Genomic DNA, 17,541 nt, shown 5'->3' with positions numbered 1-17,541 from the left:
AGTAAATGAGTCGAAATAAAGAAAATAGAAAAGAGAAGTAGAAATCAAGGAGAAGCCATTTTGAATTGAAACTGCAGGTAATCCGTATCCCTCCCCCCCTGCACGGTCCACGCACATCCCAACAAGAGCGCAACAGCCTGCCATGGCCGCAAATCTCCGACCGGGGGATTCGCTGACCTGACAAAACAGGGATACTCCTCCTCTCACCTATCCAATGGAGCGCGTGCAGGGTCCCATGGCCATTACTCATACCCCAGATGCAGCAAATCTACGGACCCTGGCCTGGGGCGAGACAGGTCTTATCATGACGGTTCAGCAAATCTACGGACCCCAAAAGTTGTTCTGTCTGTCACGGGGGGCACTCGAGCGGGTCCCATGTCAACATTGTGAGAGGGGAGAAATTGGGGTAGCGGATGCTCGAGGCGTGGAAACTTCGTCCATCTGACGAAGAAGGATGACGAGGAAATCAAATAAGATATTAGTAGTAACGACTGCTGGTTTGAAATTTGAAATCGCTGCAGCTACTACTACAATAGAATACGCAAATAAGCAGCAGCTGCTAATTTGCTCCTCCCTCCTCGTCCGGTCTCTCCACTCGAGAGACCCAAATCAGCTATTCTCCAGGTAAGCTTTCCGCCCTCTCGCTCTCATCTTTGACGAACCGCAGCTCCCATATCGATTGCTTCCTCCTTTCCCTCTGTTTCCATGCTTAAAGCCTCACAGTGTCGATCGATCGAACAGTTCTCTTCATCGGGTTCATCCTTTGTACCCCTCGCCTCCCCGTTTCTCTCGAAAGCCGAGTACATGAGAAAGCTGCTTTCTTGTTCATCAGTACTGAATCAAAACTTCCGATCTTCTTTTTCTCCTCTGTGCTTGTACGATCGGAAAGGGCGAATGTCATTTCATGTCGAATCAACATAATGATAGAGCATATGGCTTTGATTTCAAAACCAAGAAAGCTTCGCTCTGGTTTCTTGAATTACTGGTCTCGAACAGGATAGCCGAGATTACGACATTCCTAGGGTTTACTGTCCAGAATGTTTATGGTCCTTGACGTACTAAGGCGACCTTTTGGTTTTTGTTGAGATGCCCAAACCACGAGAAGTTTAATTCTCTCTCTTTTTTCTTTGACTAATGTAACCTTCTTGTTGTAATCTTTGTTAAACAGGTGTAAGCCGAATACAGCAGTGATTCCTCATCGCCCCTTAATTGAAGAATGTGCGAACCGCCGATTCTTAGATGCAGAACGAACTTGTAAGTCTCGTGCTGCTGCTTTGAATTCTCTGTATACTTGTATCGATACTTACGTTGAGCCAACCTGATGTCTTGGTGCAGAAAAGCCTCGTCCCCTGAGAACTGCCTTAACGCTAAAAGAAATCATGATGCAAAACTTCATTTGGGTTATCTTGATGAGCTCAAGGCTGAGGGTTCATATGAATTTCAGGTCAGTTTCCAAGCCCCTAAATATCCTAATTTTGTATTTTTTTGGAAAGAAAGTGAGTGAAACTTTGGTATTCTACATAATTCGTCGCTGAACTGTCCATGTGGTGCATCTAACAGGCCAGTGTGATTAAAAACACGAACAGGGTATTTGGTCATGCAAGTTTTCTTGGTTCCTGTTGATAATGGATCCACAGCACCTCTAGCATTGACTCATATACAGCATGCAATTTGCAGTGTTTAGTTAGTGTGATACCAACGATAGGTGAAGCACACCTCGGTATTCTAAACCATATGAGATGCCGATAATAATTTCAACCAAAGTTGTACATTCAGTGTGCTTGAGTAGCCATGCTTGCTCATCCTGCTGATGATTGGTTCTCAGCAGGCTATGATACAACCACGAGCAGATATTTGGTTGTCCTTTTCCTCTTTTCAACGTTAGGGTTTATGATGTATGTTTCTTCATATGCTCCTCAGTGGCCATTCTATAAAAGATATTTTATATGCACATTGTACATCTCCCGGTTTCATTATGTTGCATTTGCTGATTGACTTTCAGTTTCTAATATTGTCCTAATATTTTCTAGGAAAATTGTCAAATTGGAGAACTTGGAAGGACAACTTCGTGCAAAAGAAATGTTTCTAAACATTCGTGTAGGTTTCAGCTTGAACAAGATGTAAGTTTTTCTTATTTAATTATTCAACTGTGCCTACGTCATCCTAAAGATGCACATATGCACCCAATCGTTTTCAAATTACTTTGTTATCTATTCCTTGCAGTATTTTTCTTTCTTAATTATTAAATTGTGCCTATGTCATCCTAAAGATGCACATACGCACCTGATCCTTTTCAAATTACTTTGTTTATCCATTCCTTGGAGTATTTTTCTTTCTTAATTATTAAATTGTGCCTATGTCATCCTAAAGATGCACATACGCACCTGATCCTTTTCAAATTACTTTGTTTATCCATTCCTTGCAGTATGTTTCAGAATTTGTTATGTTGCCGTTAGCTGCTTTACATATATATATATATATATATATATAATCATCACTCATCTTCTTTACATCCTGATCTTGTCCAATTGTTTGATTGTCCAGTAATCACATTCTTTCTGTCATACTTCAGTCTGTCATTTCTGTCCTTTTTTACTCCAACAGGTACAAAAAAAAAAATCCATACTCTTTGAATTTTTTAAGCAATTTGGTTCTTATGGAAATTTTGAGGGCCATGGTTGTCTAATTTGTATAATTAAGAGTTAAAAACTGTTTGTCTATGGTTTCCGTGATGCAAACCAACTTCCATATTAAATGTTAGTTTATGGATGTATTTTCTGGTTTTGCATGGGAAATTGAAAATAGAAAGGTACTTGATTTGAGGAAAATCTTTACTTTCTCATGTCTTAGAAATTTGGAGGCTTAAGAAATAAGAAAGGTTGTTCTCAAATTTTGCACTTATGTTATACGTGATGCAATGTTTCAGGTTCAAAGGCTCCAGCAATTGTTGAATGAGGAAATGGAATTGCATGTTGTCCTTGAAAATGCCCTGGAACATGCTGCTGTAACATTGTCTGACTTGTCGTGCCTTCCAAATGATGTATCATCCTCTTAACTTTACTATTTCATCACATTTTTGCCTGTTGGATCAGTTTAAATTGATTTCAAAGTAAAACCTAACATTATTTTTAATATCTCCTAGAATTGACACTTTTTCCTGCTTGTCTTGGATGAGTGGTTCATGTGATCAGATTCTCTATTCATTTTAGCTTGCATGATGTTATGTGTCTTTGATGTTTATGCTATTGCTTAAGACATTAATGATGGAAATTGTCAATCAAAATAATTTGACCTCTAAGAAGCGATTGTCTCCTTTTACCTTACCAAGTGCATATTCTTCCATACCTTTTTTTTACTATTTCTGCATCCTATTTTATTCGGTGTCTCCATAATCGGACAGTTTGTCTGACCAAGTCCAGTGCAATATGAAAACAGTTGTACAAAACTATATAGGTTCAAGGTTTCGTGATGTAATTTTATAATCCTCCAAAAACTCACTTTGTTCCTGTTGCCCACAGCCACATGCAATTGAGTTATACAGGTTCAAGGTTTCATAATGTAGTTTTGTATTGTTCCAAAAGCTCACTTCATTCCTGTTGCCCACAGCCCACACAATTGAGTCCTTAATTACACACACACACCAATATGCTTCCCCATTTATTGATGAAGTCACTTATAATTGTTAACATCCCAACTTGAATCGTGAGAAAGTGAGTTGGTATAGTCAATTTCTTTAATGAAGCTTCTCATTTTGGCTCTCAACTTACAGTCATGTACTGTGTTCAAGATTATCATTTGATTAAAGACTAATTTCTCAGAAACTGTAGAAGTTACACAAAACATGAAAATAATTTTTGACATATCATGCTTCCGAACATATGAATTTATTTTCTAGTTTGAGGTAACTTTCCAGTGCATACGTTGGACTATTTAACATTGTCAAAAGATTGAATGATATGACACTCTTTCTGGGTTGTTATTATTCATTGGTTTCCTTTACTGGTCAAGTGCTCTGGATGTGTTTGTTTGACATGAGAAAAAGTTTGGATGCTGTTTGCAGGCACAAGAATTGTTGTCTAATATAGCCTCATTGGAGATGACTGTTTCCAGACTAGAAGAAGAGATGATTTCTTTGCATTTTCAGCTTATTCAAGAAAGAAATGAAAGAAGACTTGCTGAGTATCGACTAAAACAATTGCCTTCACAACCAGTGAAAGTCTGCCCTTCTCAAAATGTGAAAAATGTACTCTTTTCATTTTACTATGCACATCTACTTTTAGATACTCATTGCACGTAGAACATCTAATCAGCTTGACTTTCTTTGCATATATTGCTAAAGGGAGATGTTCCTTCATTTTCCATTCCTCACCAACCTGATCCTAAAATATATCTAACAAAGGACAATTAATGCTTTTTTCCATGTTTTTAAGACAACATATAAAGTCTTGTTATCATTGGCATTAAATAGAAGATTTGCACTCTTATAATGCACTTCCATTATCTGCATTACCTGATGATTTCATTAAATCAAATTATCAATTAGCAATCTCTATCCTTTGGTTAGCTGTGATGTTTGCGTTCAAGTACTTGCCATATCAATATACAACGCGAAGCCTGTTCTTAATCAGTTATAAAATTCTGACTGTACCTTTTCTGTCTGTTTATTTTTTTCATATCATCTTATCAACGTGTAGAATTTTTTTCTTCTTTCATTCTGATCTAGGTATTATTGGCATTTCACTGATTGCATTCATGACCTAACTCAAATGGATGTGGAATTTGATTTGTGATTTGTTTTCTGTTTTTATCTTTAAAATGATATCTCTAACGCCTGGAGTTACAAGTTGAAGATAATGTCAGGTTACATGGGTAACTATAATTTGGTTGTTTTTTGCATATGAATTCAATTTGAAGTAGAAAATGGTAGTGTAATGTACAGATACTGTAAACAAAACAAGAGGAAACAAGAAATGCGAATTATGTATTGAGATCTTGCCTAACAGTTTAACTGGTCACTTATTGAAAATCTCATCATATATCAGGGATTGTGTTCTTTTTTAATTGCTTAAGCTTTTGAGATCAGTTGGTCACTAATTAACAATCCTATCAAGAAGATCGTGGACACATTTTCCAAAAATATACAACTACTTATCCATTACATATATAATCTTATTTTGCACCAGGATACGATAGGCAGCATGCTCGATCAAGAAGAGAAGTTACCTGAGGAAAATCTTCAGCATGTACCAACTGAGAGTTTTAGAAAACAAATCCCAGTCAAAGGCTTATGGAACAACCCTAATCAGTTGTCCGAGGAGATAGTCCGCTGTATGAAAAATATTTTCATCTCACTAGCAGATGTTTCTATTGTATCATCCAGATTGTCATCAGATATCATTCGCTTTCCTCTATCTCCTGTGGGGCTTCTTTCAAATTCATCACATTGTTCGATATCTGAATCGTCAATTTCATCATGGGCACACAGTCCTCGAGTGGGTCTACAATGTAATAATGATCTTTTAGCCATGGGAACTACTTTTGATCCTTACAGAGCTCATGGAAAACTATGTTGGGCTGATATTGGAAATTATAGTTTAGCAACTGAAGTCTCCTGGATGTCAGTGGAGAAAAAGCAACTTGAATATGCTGCTGGTGCGCTAAGGCGATTCAGGTACTTATTTGTTCAATTTTTTCTAGTTCTTTTTATGTTTGAAGGATCAGGGTTTTGAAGTTCTTCCTCTATGCATATATCCCTTTTTTCTGCACCATGAACACTCTTCTTTAAATTATAATTGGCCGTATGTTTGTGGGTCAGGCTTTGGATTCTTGAAAATTTATGTTTAGCTCTTTTCTGGTAGTGTTTTCAATAATGCGTAGGATGATGATTCTAGACTTCACCAGAGTATTAGTAGAACTCATTTCATAAAAATCAACTAGAAAGCATTTATTTGTTCTTTTGCATTTCTCTTCTATTTTTGTATGGTAAAAGTTGATTATACAATATTCTATAAGCTGACACTGTTTACTTTGTTATGCGTATATTATATATGCTTAACATCTTGGGCCTGTTATACAGAATCTCACACAGTCACTGTTCATCTATGAACATGTATGATACTTTATTACTAGAAAATTTATTTGCAATTTTCAGAAACACTTGATTTTGAAATGAAGTACTTCACATTATGTTTTCTTATTGAAGTAAATGAAAAAGTAAAGATCCTTTTAGTGACATTAAACAAACTTTCAATTTCACCGGAATAATATTTTATGCAATGTTGGTAATATTCTCTATATATTTAAGTGACAACACATTTTGATAGAGTAATAAAGTTTACTCCCTGCAATGAAGTTGTTTTGTTTTTCTAAGGATCATTTTGTGCAATTTTTTTGTCAATACTAATATTCACGTTTTAGCCAACAGATCACTGATTGAGCAACTAGCAGAAGTAAATCCAGTCCACCTTAAGGGAGATGAGAAGCTGGCATTTTGGATCAATTTATACAATGCATTAATCATGCACGTAAGCTATCTGAATATATGATACAATATTTTTATTCTATGTTGAAAATCTGAAGAGTAACAAGGGTGAGTTTAATTGCTGTGAGCTACAAGGATTTGAATATATTTATCTCATTCACTGCAGGCTTATCTTGCCTATGGCGTTCCACGGAGTGACATGAAATTATTTTCTTTGATGCAAAAGGTTTATTCATCAAACATTATTTCTCCCATGTTATTTTTCTATCAAAAAAAATTTATTGTTATTTCGGTATTCGAGTAGTAATAATAGTCTTGTTGAATCTTCATTTGTTGCCAACTGATGCTTCATTTATGTTCAACAAAGCTAGATATGCATGTCATTCATCATTAATATCCTTTTTATAACAATTCTTGAGTCTTCTTATCTTCAGGCCGAGGCACAGTGTTTCATTAACTGTTTGAGTTGCATTATCTGAAATTATGTTGGACTTTATGCATGAATTGCCGGTAGGATTTGGAAAATGTCACTGTAGCAGAACAGATGTACATCTTATTTCTGAAAATTTTACATGTGCTGGAAGCTTAGACCTCCATAAAAGATAAGTAGAATGGAAAGGATACAAGGTGCATTTAACACTTTATTCAAGCAACTAGATGTAAGTCCACTAAATCAATATATGTCTGCATGATGGAGATTCATCTTTGATTAAGGATTCTAATCTTTTGCTTGCTCCAGCACTCAGATTAATTTGATTTTCAATAAATAGCTCCGAGATTCCTATTCTTGTTTTCTCTGGGCACTGAAAGAATATGAAAAGTTAATTTATAGTAATGCATTTGCTCTAACTCCTGAATCACCAAACACAAAACTTGACAGCAACATTGCATAGTAATCAATTTAGAAACCACCAGTCAATCTCCAATTGTCTGAATGCAACAGGTGAGGGATCAACAAATCTGTATGACCATTTACCGATGGTAACATGTTAAAGAAAATTGAAGCTCTTTAACATAAAAAACCATTACCTGAAATTAGTACTCTATTGTTTGGCAGTCACTGGCATTACATATAATTGTAGGGCAATTCAGCTGTGGTATTGCAGTGCTATTTCTTTTGGTACAAAGTTATCAGCTGAATAAGTAACACGCGTTTTATTCTTTATCATGCTGTACACCCCTTGGATGTCTAATATCATTCTCTTATTAGGCTGCATATACTGTTGGAGGGCACTCATTTAGCGCTGCTTGCATCGAGTACGGAATACTAAAAATGAAGCCACCAGTCCATAGGCCTCAAACTGTATGTGGATTTCCTACAAAATTGACCAAATATTCTAGCCCTCTTGTTATTGTTTGAATCTATTACATTATGTGTTAATATTCTTGCTTTGTATTCTCAGGCTTTGTTTCTTGCCCTTCACAAGTTGAAGCTATCAGAGGAGCAGAAAAAGTTCTCAATTGAGACATTCGAGCCACTCGTGACATTTGCTCTAAGTTGTGGATCATATTCTTCCCCTGCGGTAATGTTATTGCTACAATATGCATTAGTTTTTAATTGTGTTTCATGCTTAATTGCCATCTCAAGCTACTCTGTGTAGTGTGCTTTTATTCTAATGTGCACACCAACACTTTTAAGTCATCGTGGGAACATTTAGTTCACCTTAGCTGTGTTTGTGGGGATGACATGAAAGCAGTCACAAATGTTACACAATAATCATTGGGTAGACGAATTGATGGACATTTGACGGGAGGTTGATAGTTTCGCTCCATCAACTTGAGATTGATGGTTGATACTCGATGCAAGGGAGGTTGATAGTTTTGCTCCATCATGGTAGTGTGCAGTGTATATATATCTCAACTTGAGATTGCATGGTTTGCAGGTAAAGATCTACAGCCCTGCAAACGTGAAGGAGGAGTTACAAGAGGCTCAGCGTGACTACGTACGGGCCTCAGTTGGAGTCAGCAGCAAAGGGAAGCTTCTGGTTCCGAAGATGCTTTACTGTTTTGCCAGAGGCATCGTCGACGATGCCAACCTAGCAATTTGGATCTCTCAGTTTCTCCCGCAGCAACAAGCAGCCTTTGTTCAGCAGTGCATGTCGCAGAGACGGCAGAGGTTTCTTGGCTCCTGCAACTTCCGAGTTATGGCCTTTGATTCCCGGTTTCGCTACCTTTTCTTGCCTGAGAAATTAACATGACTCTGTGGTGCCAATAGTATCTTTTGAGCTTCTTACATCTATTAGAAGATGGATTTGGTACAGAAGATTAGCAAATAATGATATGCTTTCTGCTGCTTCCTGGGCTAGTTACGAGGATCAGTTTAAATTATTGTGAATTACTTCGGCAATTCTAATGTATTTGTCGAGTAAAATGGTTGTCTTCTGCTTGTAGACTATATTGTAGATGCGAGTGGATTATATCAATCCGTATAAAGTTGAAAACAGTGTGTTAAATTCTCTAAATAATTGGCATTGTCTTTATTGCAATGAAGAGGGCGGGCTACATGGTCTGTCAAGAAGCATTGATCATATGTTCTTTAGAATCTTAACTGCAGCAAAACCTGCCTTTTAAGGCCTCAATGTTCAACTATATTTCTGAACAGGTTCAGGAAATTTGCAAGGATTAAACTTTGTAGTTTGCTGATTGCTGAATCCCTGGTTTATAATTCTAGCAAGAAAATTATAATCAGTACAAGCAAATAGTTCAAGTGATGTTTGATCCTATGGATGCTGGAATTATGTAAATCCTCCGTTTTTCCATAAGATAACAGGATGATGTTTGATAGGACATAAAAATCTTGAACAATGATGTTAATGACACAAATTTTGGTCAATGTGGAAAGAAACTTGTGCAGGTAAAAATTATATATACCCAAACAACCACAGTCAACAATGAATAATTGGTCTAAACTATTTATTCTTCAAATATGCACAGAAGTACAGAATATGCAATGTTTCAGAAACTTGCCAGCTACTAAATCACTCACCAAGAAAGCATTTCTTTAGAATAAGCAAGAAATTTGCCATTCAGTTAACACAATGATGTGAAAATACTAAATTCAAATTGATGCACTTTGGTTTGTGTGGGTTTAGTACCGGTATTTCTTGCAACACAAACAACTGTATCAAGGGCCATCTTCTCCATCCTTGATTAGGTTGCAGATGTCTGAGCACTCTACCAAACTGGTTGACAGAGAGTTGCGTGTTTATATCCCTCAGAAATGAGTATCTATCTGAAACACAAAATGGACAAAGGCGCAAAGAACTTACCAGTACTGACGACTGCGGAATCCATCCTTGAACACCACAAGAGGCCTGGTTATGGAATATAAAACGTTATTTTAAGCTTTGTCAGGCAAAGTTCTTGAAATGTCGAGCATGATAACTCCATTAAATTTACTGTGCTACACTCACAAGTGAGATGACATGAAACTTAAAGATCAATGCAGAGGTAAAATTTGATCTTTGGAACAGTACTAATCTATTTTCATTTAGACAGTCATCATGTAAGTGTAGTTGCAGACCCAAATTTGAAATTAATTTTCATTAATGCAAGTCAGTTGGTCAACTAACTCTAAGTTCTTCAAAATTATTTCTGGTACCATTTTGGATAATTCTATGCTCTCCAGCAAGAGATGTTATTTTCATACTGTGAACTAAAGCCTTTACCTTCATCAGCACATGTCTGGTAATCTATGTTATCTCCTCTTCCTTTTATGCTAAACATTTTGCATCTCATTCTATAATTTCTTTTCCACTAATGTGCTCCCACACAGTGCTACTAATCTTGAAGCTATTTAAAATCTTGTTTACTCCATCCAGATCCTATCATGCAACAGATGATAAATCAATGGATACCTTCTATATGTAACAGATGGGGCCCAGGCCATGAAGATCATTAATATATTATGCTTCGGTCAGTATCCTTTGTAATGTCTATCTTTTCTCAAAATAAACTAGAAAAAATGGACTTCTTTGCAGACATTGAAAAAGAAATGCAATCTTGCATGTAATGATAACATGATTTTCACAAGTGGCACCTCAAGAAAATAATTTCTTAAAAGATATCACATTACCAAGTGATTTTGCATGCTACAAAAAGGGTAAACCTTTGCCTCCTCATTCTCTTATTGATCCTTTTTCCTTTCTTTTCTGTTTAGTCGGCACATCTGGCATCATTCACTTGTGTTGTTCCAGGTTTCCTTTTGTCATCCACACCTATATTGGCTGTCAATTGCTAAACCTTTGCGGAAAAGGATCTTGCATTCACAAAAAATGATTCTGTGTGTTTATTCGCTTTCTTTTTAGTGCCAAGACATGATCAACACATTTTCTTCAGCACTAATCCTTTTCCACTTCTAATGAGCATTCTGTTCACCATCGTCTCCAGTTTCATGAAAACTTCTTTTGGACATCCAAGTCATGTTGCATTGGATGTTTCTTTTTTATAACCACTGAAGAGAAACCATATTTCTTGGAGAAAATTAATCCAACCTCTTTAACAATCATTTTTGAGAAAAGAGGAAAAAACTTGGCTCAATCTGTAACTTTCAGTGCCATTTTTGTTTTCCTTAACTCTTATTCATTGTAATAATTGTCGAGGAAAAAAATTCTTAAGTAGTGCACAAGCTCATAAGAAAAGGCCACAAGCATATGCAGACAGGAGTCTTGCATATGTACAAGAAAAATACTAGTAGTGCATGGGCTTATCGTTAGTTGAAAGGAAAAAACCTCAGGGATGGAAATTAAATTTAATGGTTCCTAAATTAAACTTCTGAAAGCTTAGATGCGGAGTTAAGTTTTATCTTATTTCTTTCACACTACATCTTCTCCAACCAGAATTCTTCCACCGATAATGCTCATCTTACTGCCTTCAATCCTCCATATGATCTTCATTAAACACACATTGAGATTCTAATCCATACATTCTCCATGAACACATTCAAGATGCCTCTTTACACCATCCGTATGGCAACACATATCATATATGTATTCATCCATCTCCAATACTCCAATACTGGCAGTATGCCTTTCAAGCAGTTGCAAACTTGCAAGTGAGCCATGGATTCACCAAAATATCTATGCTCATGCCGTCAATTCCAAATACATTTTTCTCGTTAAATCACCATGTTACCATGTCAGTATATAGCACAAATCTGTCAGATGTATATGCCGATCATATTTATTGCAAGCATTTATGGGCCTTTTTTACATTTAGAGCACAACAAAAGAATAACTAAAACACTAATTTATTGACTCAACAATCATAGTGAAGGACTAAAGTATAATCTACAAAACAAGTTTATGTCCACTTAACCTTCCAGTTTGCAAAGTGCTTGAAACACTCATTGAATCAATTGAAACTGTTATTGAGTCAACATCCTGCTCTCCTAATTTAGACAGCATGCATGTAGAGATTCCTCAAGCAAAAACAAATGCACATTGATCTTTGGCAGGTAGAAATCTGAGGTATACAAGGAAAACAAGAAACCCTACCTTCTAATATTGAAGGGTCCTTCGCCCGGTGAGCCGGCGCCGCCCAGAATGCACGTGGTGACACACTTGCCGACACATTTCTCCGCTTTCCTCGACTTCGGCCGTTGGATTCTGGCCTGCTTCTTGTCATCCCCTGAACCCAAAGCCAGTTCATGTTTTCACCTCGGAGCCAAAATTGCTGTAAATTCCTCAAACACGTTGCAGTCAAGAAGCGAAAGACCCACCGGAAAGGGTCTGCGGCACGTCATACAGCGTGTCCGGCGACGAAGGGACGGCGGAGGACGAGAGGACGACGAGTGCTGCAAGCAAAGCCGGCGCGGAGCTCATCACGAAGCCCGTTCTCCCCGTCGCTTCTGCTCTTGTCCTTGTCCTCGTGCTGCTACTAAGCCGGAGAAGGCGAAGAGGACAGGCGAACGGGGGTTTGTACGGGACGACCTTCGGCAGTATGCTTGCCATCTCTTCTTCGAGTCGGTTCCTTCTACCTCTCCTGATCGCCTTTCATCTCTTTCTCTGCTCCATTGCGTGCTCTGCAGCTATTGGAGTCGAAGCTGACCAGGTTCTTACGATCTCTTGGTTCCTCTTCCTCTCTCTCTCCTCTCTCTCTCTCGCTCTCTCTATTCTTACGTGTGGCGGAGGGGGCGTCACCTCCGCGCGCTGATGCTGGCCGCCCCATAAATCCATATCAATGGTGAGCAAAATTTAATGGAAATAAAATAAAAATAAAATAAATAATTTGGTGAGTGAGACGTCTAGTGGGCTTAACTCGAGTTCGGTAGATCTCAAATAAGCGATGCTCAGGTTTGGATCAATTCGACATGCATTCGTCAACTCATGTCAATGCGTCTCGACACAATCTGATTTATTTCTATAGTGATTAATATATATATATATATATATATATATATGATTTCTGAATTTTTCTGGGGGGATAAATAAAACAAATTGCGCTACCAATACTATATAATCGAATCTTCAGTCTTCCAATGTCATGTATGCTTGTTGACGACCCATTAAACATGATCATTAAGCCTGTCTTCGCCCTTCGCCCATGTCTTCGCCTTCGTAGGAACTTCCACTCCGACCTCCACGAGTACGTCTCCCAGCTCCAGCTCTGCGCCTCCCGCCGACATCTCCCCAAGGCCCGGGAGCTCCATGCCCGCCTCCTCGCCACCGGCCTCCACGCCTCACCCGTCGCCACCTCGGCCCTCATCTCCCTCTACTCCAAATGCGCCCGCCCCGCCGACGCCCTCTCCGTCTTCCTCTCCGCCCCGGCTCACCCGTCTAACCTCTTCGTCTGGAATGCCGCCATCGCAGGTCTTGCCTCCAACGGCCTCCCTTCCGACGCCCTCCGCCTCTTCCGCCGCCTCTCCTCGGAGCCGGGACTCTCCCCGGACGAGTTCTCCTTCCCTTGCGCCATCAGGGCCTGCTCCGATCTCGGTGCGTCGGATGAGGTCCGGAAGATTCATGCGACGTTGTTCAAGGTCGGTTTCGACGCTGAAGTGTTCGCTGCCAGCGCGTTGATCCGTGCGTACTTGAACATGGGACTTGCGGGTGAGGCTGTTAAGGTGTTCGATGAATTGCACCATCGGGATGTCGCCATTTGGAACGCCATGGTGAATGGTTTTGCGCAGTTGGGTCAGTTTGCTCGCTCTATGGATTATTTCCGCCAGATGATGAGCGAAGGAATGGTTCCGAGTAAGTTCACTGTTACCGGCGTCCTATCTGTGTTTACCGCGAGGGCTGACCTCGGAAATGGTCGAAAGATTCACGCTTTTGTCATAAAAATGGGGTTAGACGATGAGATTGCTGTCTCCAACTCGCTCATTGACCTCTACGGCAAGTGCCACGCATTGGAGGAGGCGGAGGAGATCTACGAGTCGATGCAGGAGTGGGATGCCTACTCATGGAATTCGATGATGTCTGCTTACCAGTACTCCGCTCATCATGCAGGGACTCTCCAACTGTTCCGTCGGATGAGACGCAACGGAGTGATGCCGGACGCCGTCACTATTGCTGCCGTCCTTCCAGCTTGCTCTCAGGTGGCAGCGCTAAGGTTCGGGAGAGAAATCCATGGCTTCGCCATTACAAGCGGCATGAGGGGTGTCAAAGACGATGTCTTTGTTGACAACGCCTTGATGGACATGTACGCCAAATGTGGCGCTTTGGAGGAAGCGAGACTCCTGTTCAATGGGATGCCAAGCCGAGATGTGGCCTCATGGAACATCATGATCGATGCGTATGGCGCACATGGACGGGGAGCGGAGGCCGTCGAACTCTTCGAGCAGATGGTGGCAGTAGGTCCGGCTCCCGATGAGGTGACATTTGTCGGGGTGCTCTCAGCCTGCAGCCATGCCGGGCTGGTGGAGGCTGGAAAGGACTTGCTTCAGCGAATGGAGGCAGAATTCGGGTTGGCACCATCGATGGAGCACTACGCATGCGTAGCAGACATGCTAGGCCGAGCTGGCTTGCTGGAGGAGGCCAAGAGGGTGGCGGAGAAGGCAGGGGCGGGAGGCGCTGGTGTGTGGAGGGCATATCTAGCAGCGTGCCGGATGCATGGGAAGTCGGCGCAGGCATCCGAAGCAGCGCAGAGAGTGGCGGAAATGGAACCCCAAGGAAGCGGGAGTTACGTGCTTCTGGCTAGTACTTATGGCGGTGCCGGTAAGTACAGTGAGTTGGCAGAGGTCAGGAGCCAAATGAGGAGAAAGGGGCTGAGGAAGGCACCTGGATGCAGCTGGGTGGAGGTCGGAGGAGCGAGGATGCACGCCTTCGTTGCAGGCGACCAGGAGCACCCAGAGGCGGCGGAGATATACACGGCGCTGCACGGGCTGATGGGGTGGATGAGGGAGGCGTGGGGGTACGTTCCTGAGGTGAGCGCTGCTCACGGCGAGTGACAGCTTTGGACTCGTCGGGTACGCCGTCTCCCTCTGGTGTGACGACGGCGTCAAGCCCATCACGTGCAACACCCAATTATTTGTTCATTTAAAATAATTATTAATTTTAGTTCACGACGGATATCAGATACGAACTTGTCTACGATCTCTTAAATAACGGTTTGATATCCACAATCGCTGCTTCGCCTTTGATGGCACGGAGTTGTAGTGCTCGGGAGAAGAGATCTGACAGTCTTGTTTGAGCAATGGCGACGCGGCGGCTATTCGCCCTCCGCCCGGCTCGTCTCCTCTCTCTCCCACCTTCCGCCCCCCGCTGCCGGCAAGGACCGGCGCAGCACCGTAGAGGGCTCACCGCGTCCACCCTCATCAAAGGAAGCAAGAAGAAGCAGAAGGAGGCGTCTAAGCCCACGACGCCGCCGTCGCCCGACCGCCTCAAGAAGCGAACGCGCTCGGGGGCGAAGTTCGACCGCGGCCTTTACCGGCGATACGCTGACCCTGCCCGCGGCCACGTGCCCGTCATGCTCGGCGAGGTGCTCGACGTCTTCGGCACCCTCCACCTCCGCTCCTTCGTCGACTGCACCCTCGGAGTCGCCGGCCACTCCGCCGCTGTCCGTCCGTCCATCTCCCACAAGCTCTCCGTTCCCGTTCGACCTCATTCTTAGCTCACCGTCACTCCTGATGTGCTTCGTGTTGTAGCAGATTATAGAAGCTCATCGAGAGTTGGAGCTGTACGTGGGGATGGACGTGGACCCTGCAGTCCACGACGAGGCTCGGGCCCGGATAGAGAGGCTCTTGGCCGAGGATTCGCGTGGCAGCAGCTTGGAAGCTTACACTCATGTCAGGAACTTCAAGTACATCAAGTCAGTGCTCGGCGGCGTGGACGAGAACCTGTTGGATGTGGGCGTGAATGGGATCTTGATGGACCTCGGAATGTCATCTATGCAGGTCAGGAAATGCATGCCTCTCTCATGTTTGACGAATTGCCGCAGTAAGCCTTGGCCTGGAAATAAAGCTCTAGGTCATTGAACAGGTCGACGATTCAGGAAGAGGATTCAGTGTGCTCAGCGATGGGCCTCTGGATATGCGCATGAACCCTCAGGTGGGAGCTTTCTTTAATATGTGAACTCTGTCGTGTTTCCTAACTGTTTGGATTACTGAACTAGAATTCATACTAGTGATGGATGCTTTCTGCTACAGTCTAGTAGCATGAACATTCATTTTTCCCTTAGATATGTCAGATTCATGTGATTGGGATTCTTGCATGATATTGATTATTCGTGCATGGTACATAATCTACACAATTAAATGAAATTATAGTGCTCTTCTACTTAAACCACTTAATTGTCCCAAAAATAAAAAGATGTTTTTCTAGTACTTCTATTGTGATAAGTAAAAAAAAAAGACCCTGCCAATTCAACGAGTGTATGGGTTATGACAGGCAAGTTTGACAGCAGAGGATATCTTGAATTCGTGGCCTGAGTCTGAAGTTGGAAAGATATTGCGTGATTATGGGGAGGAAAGCAACTGGCATTTTCTTCAGAAACAAATTGTGAAAGCTCGTGCGAGCGTGGGGTTGCATTCTACAAGTGATCTTGTCGATCTTGTGAGAAGGGCATCTGGCAGATCAGGAGGTAGGCACCTGAATTTCTATGTTAGATAATTTGATGCGCTCACTCATCTGCTTTGCTGGAACCTAAATACGGATGCACACACACAAACACCTGGGTTGAGCATGGTTTCAGTAACTTGACCAATTAATTGAGCCATATTTATGCTGATCAACCACATAAAGCCAACAGCATTGGTTCTTGAAGAAATTACTTTAGCATGTAGGTTAGAGTGTGCCATGAAGAACAACACCCATGATTGAAATTAGCCAAGATTTTGGAACTGAACATGATGAGTACATCGAATTTGAACTCTCAAAAACAGAATAAGAGCGATCAACAATTTTTATCTGTATGACAATGGCATGCATTTCTTGATGAGTGCATGGTGGATCAAAAACATTGTAGGTAGGGAAGGATGGATCAAGACTGCTACACGGGTTTTTCAAGCGCTAAGGATAGCAGTTAATGATGAACTAAAGACACTAGAAGATGCACTCTATGCGTGCTTCGATTGTCTCTCCTCTGGTGGTCGGCTCGTCGTTATCTCATTCCACAGTTTGGAGGATAGAATTGTGAAGCAGACCTTTCTTGACATGATCGAAAAGCCCGAAGGGGATGATGACAAGGGTGAGATTTCTTCCGGTTTGAGTTTGCTTGCAACTGAGAGCGAAGCAGAAACTTGGAGTAAGAACAGAGTTCAAGGGAGGCAAGGGATTGTTCTCACCAAGCGACCCATAACACCCACAAAGGAAGAAGAGAAACTGAACCGCAGGTGTAGAAGCGCCAAGCTTAGGGTTCTTCAAAAGATCTGATAATTTGAATGAGAAATGTTTCGAGAGCAAAATGCCCTCAACTTTGTATTTGTTGTCTTGAATTTGTAATTGATGAGGTGTTCTTCTTGATAGCTACTCCAGTCGGTACTATGTGAATCAAACACTGTCTTCATTCATTTTTAGCTCGTTTGTGATTCTCGAAATATCAAAATTCCAATTCAAAAGTCTCCTTGTGATTAATAGGGATCTTTTTGAACTTTTCGATTCTACTCTGTCTAGGTATTGAATGAA

The 17,541-nt window shown here is 41.2% G+C and overlaps 4 protein-coding genes across 6 annotated transcripts; 3 read left to right on the top strand and 1 right to left on the bottom strand.

Moving 5' to 3' along the window:
* The first annotated feature begins 499 nt into the window (after nt 1–499).
* On the top strand, nt 500–8,971 carry LOC135642328 (uncharacterized). Of its 2 annotated transcripts, none has more exons than XM_065158393.1 (12): nt 500–624; nt 1,169–1,254; nt 1,336–1,444; nt 2,031–2,120; nt 2,927–3,040; nt 4,061–4,234; nt 5,184–5,671; nt 6,425–6,524; nt 6,648–6,707; nt 7,692–7,784; nt 7,885–8,004; nt 8,365–8,971. In XM_065158393.1, exons 2-12 carry the CDS (start codon nt 1,217–1,219, stop codon nt 8,677–8,679), a joined length of 1,701 nt encoding a protein of 566 aa, XP_065014465.1. In that variant the 5' UTR covers nt 500–624; nt 1,169–1,216; the 3' UTR covers nt 8,680–8,971. The 2 variants fall into 2 exon arrangements, with proteins under 2 accessions (XP_065014465.1, XP_065014464.1); XM_065158392.1 differs by having other exon boundaries at nt 4,061–4,243.
* Nucleotides 7,245–12,631, bottom strand: LOC135642329 (uncharacterized). 2 transcript variants are annotated; one of them, XM_065158395.1, is made up of 5 exons: nt 12,201–12,631; nt 11,977–12,109; nt 9,751–9,795; nt 9,577–9,663; nt 7,245–7,284 (listed from the first exon to the last, which is right to left on the bottom strand). In XM_065158395.1, the coding sequence occupies exons 1-4, from the start codon at nt 12,430–12,432 to the stop codon at nt 9,606–9,608; spliced, it is 468 nt and encodes a 155-aa protein (XP_065014467.1). In that variant the 5' UTR covers nt 12,433–12,631; the 3' UTR covers nt 7,245–7,284; nt 9,577–9,605. The 2 variants fall into 2 exon arrangements, with proteins under 2 accessions (XP_065014467.1, XP_065014466.1); XM_065158394.1 differs by lacking the exon at nt 7,245–7,284 and having other exon boundaries at nt 9,367–9,663; nt 12,201–12,630.
* A 325-nt stretch (nt 12,632–12,956) lies between these two features.
* On the top strand, nt 12,957–14,997 carry LOC135642346 (pentatricopeptide repeat-containing protein At3g14730-like). The gene has a single exon (XM_065158431.1). It carries the CDS (start codon nt 12,960–12,962, stop codon nt 14,865–14,867), a length of 1,908 nt encoding a protein of 635 aa, XP_065014503.1. The 5' UTR covers nt 12,957–12,959; the 3' UTR covers nt 14,868–14,997.
* LOC135642347 (uncharacterized) lies at nt 14,964–17,490 on the top strand. The gene is made up of 5 exons (XM_065158432.1): nt 14,964–15,475; nt 15,567–15,812; nt 15,898–15,966; nt 16,306–16,498; nt 16,883–17,490. The coding sequence occupies exons 1-5, from the start codon at nt 15,113–15,115 to the stop codon at nt 17,287–17,289; spliced, it is 1,278 nt and encodes a 425-aa protein (XP_065014504.1). The 5' UTR covers nt 14,964–15,112; the 3' UTR covers nt 17,290–17,490.
* Nucleotides 17,491–17,541: the final 51 nt, after the last annotated feature.

This window comes from Musa acuminata, chromosome BXJ3-7 (assembly GCF_036884655.1).
Source record: "Musa acuminata AAA Group cultivar baxijiao chromosome BXJ3-7, Cavendish_Baxijiao_AAA, whole genome shotgun sequence".
Classification (NCBI taxonomy): domain Eukaryota; kingdom Viridiplantae; phylum Streptophyta; class Magnoliopsida; order Zingiberales; family Musaceae; genus Musa; species Musa acuminata.
Note: the sequence above shows the minus strand (reverse complement) of the source record. Positions and strands in the feature narration are given on the sequence as shown.

What these genes read in the sequence shown, in the direction of transcription:
- LOC135642328 (XM_065158392.1), top strand. Translation starts at nt 1,217, where the DNA reads ATGTGCGAACCGCCGATTCTTAGATGCAGAACGAACTT. An exon ending in GGTGCGCTAAGGCGATTCAG is followed by an intron (nt 5,672 to 6,424) that starts GTACTTATTTGT and finishes TTTAGCCAACAG; the next exon opens with ATCACTGATTGAGCAACTAG. An exon ending in ACAATGCATTAATCATGCAC is followed by an intron (nt 6,525 to 6,647) that starts GTAAGCTATCTG and finishes CATTCACTGCAG; the next exon opens with GCTTATCTTGCCTATGGCGT.
- LOC135642329 (XM_065158395.1), bottom strand. Translation starts at nt 12,432, where the DNA reads ATGGCAAGCATACTGCCGAAGGTCGTCCCGTACAAACCCCCGTTCGCC. An exon ending in CGTGCCGCAGACCCTTTCCG is followed by an intron (nt 12,110 to 12,200) that starts GTGGGTCTTTCG and finishes CTTTGGGTTCAG; the next exon opens with GGGATGACAAGAAGCAGGCC. An exon ending in GGACCCTTCAATATTAGAAG is followed by an intron (nt 9,796 to 11,976) that starts GTAGGGTTTCTT and finishes TTCCATAACCAG; the next exon opens with GCCTCTTGTGGTGTTCAAGG.
- LOC135642346 (XM_065158431.1), top strand. Translation starts at nt 12,960, where the DNA reads ATGTCATGTATGCTTGTTGACGACCCATTAAACATGATCATTAAGCCT.
- LOC135642347 (XM_065158432.1), top strand. Translation starts at nt 15,113, where the DNA reads ATGGCGACGCGGCGGCTATTCGCCCTCCGCCCGGCTCGTCTCCTCTCT. An exon ending in ATATGCGCATGAACCCTCAG is followed by an intron (nt 15,967 to 16,305) that starts GTGGGAGCTTTC and finishes GGGTTATGACAG; the next exon opens with GCAAGTTTGACAGCAGAGGA. An exon ending in GGCATCTGGCAGATCAGGAG is followed by an intron (nt 16,499 to 16,882) that starts GTAGGCACCTGA and finishes AAAACATTGTAG; the next exon opens with GTAGGGAAGGATGGATCAAG.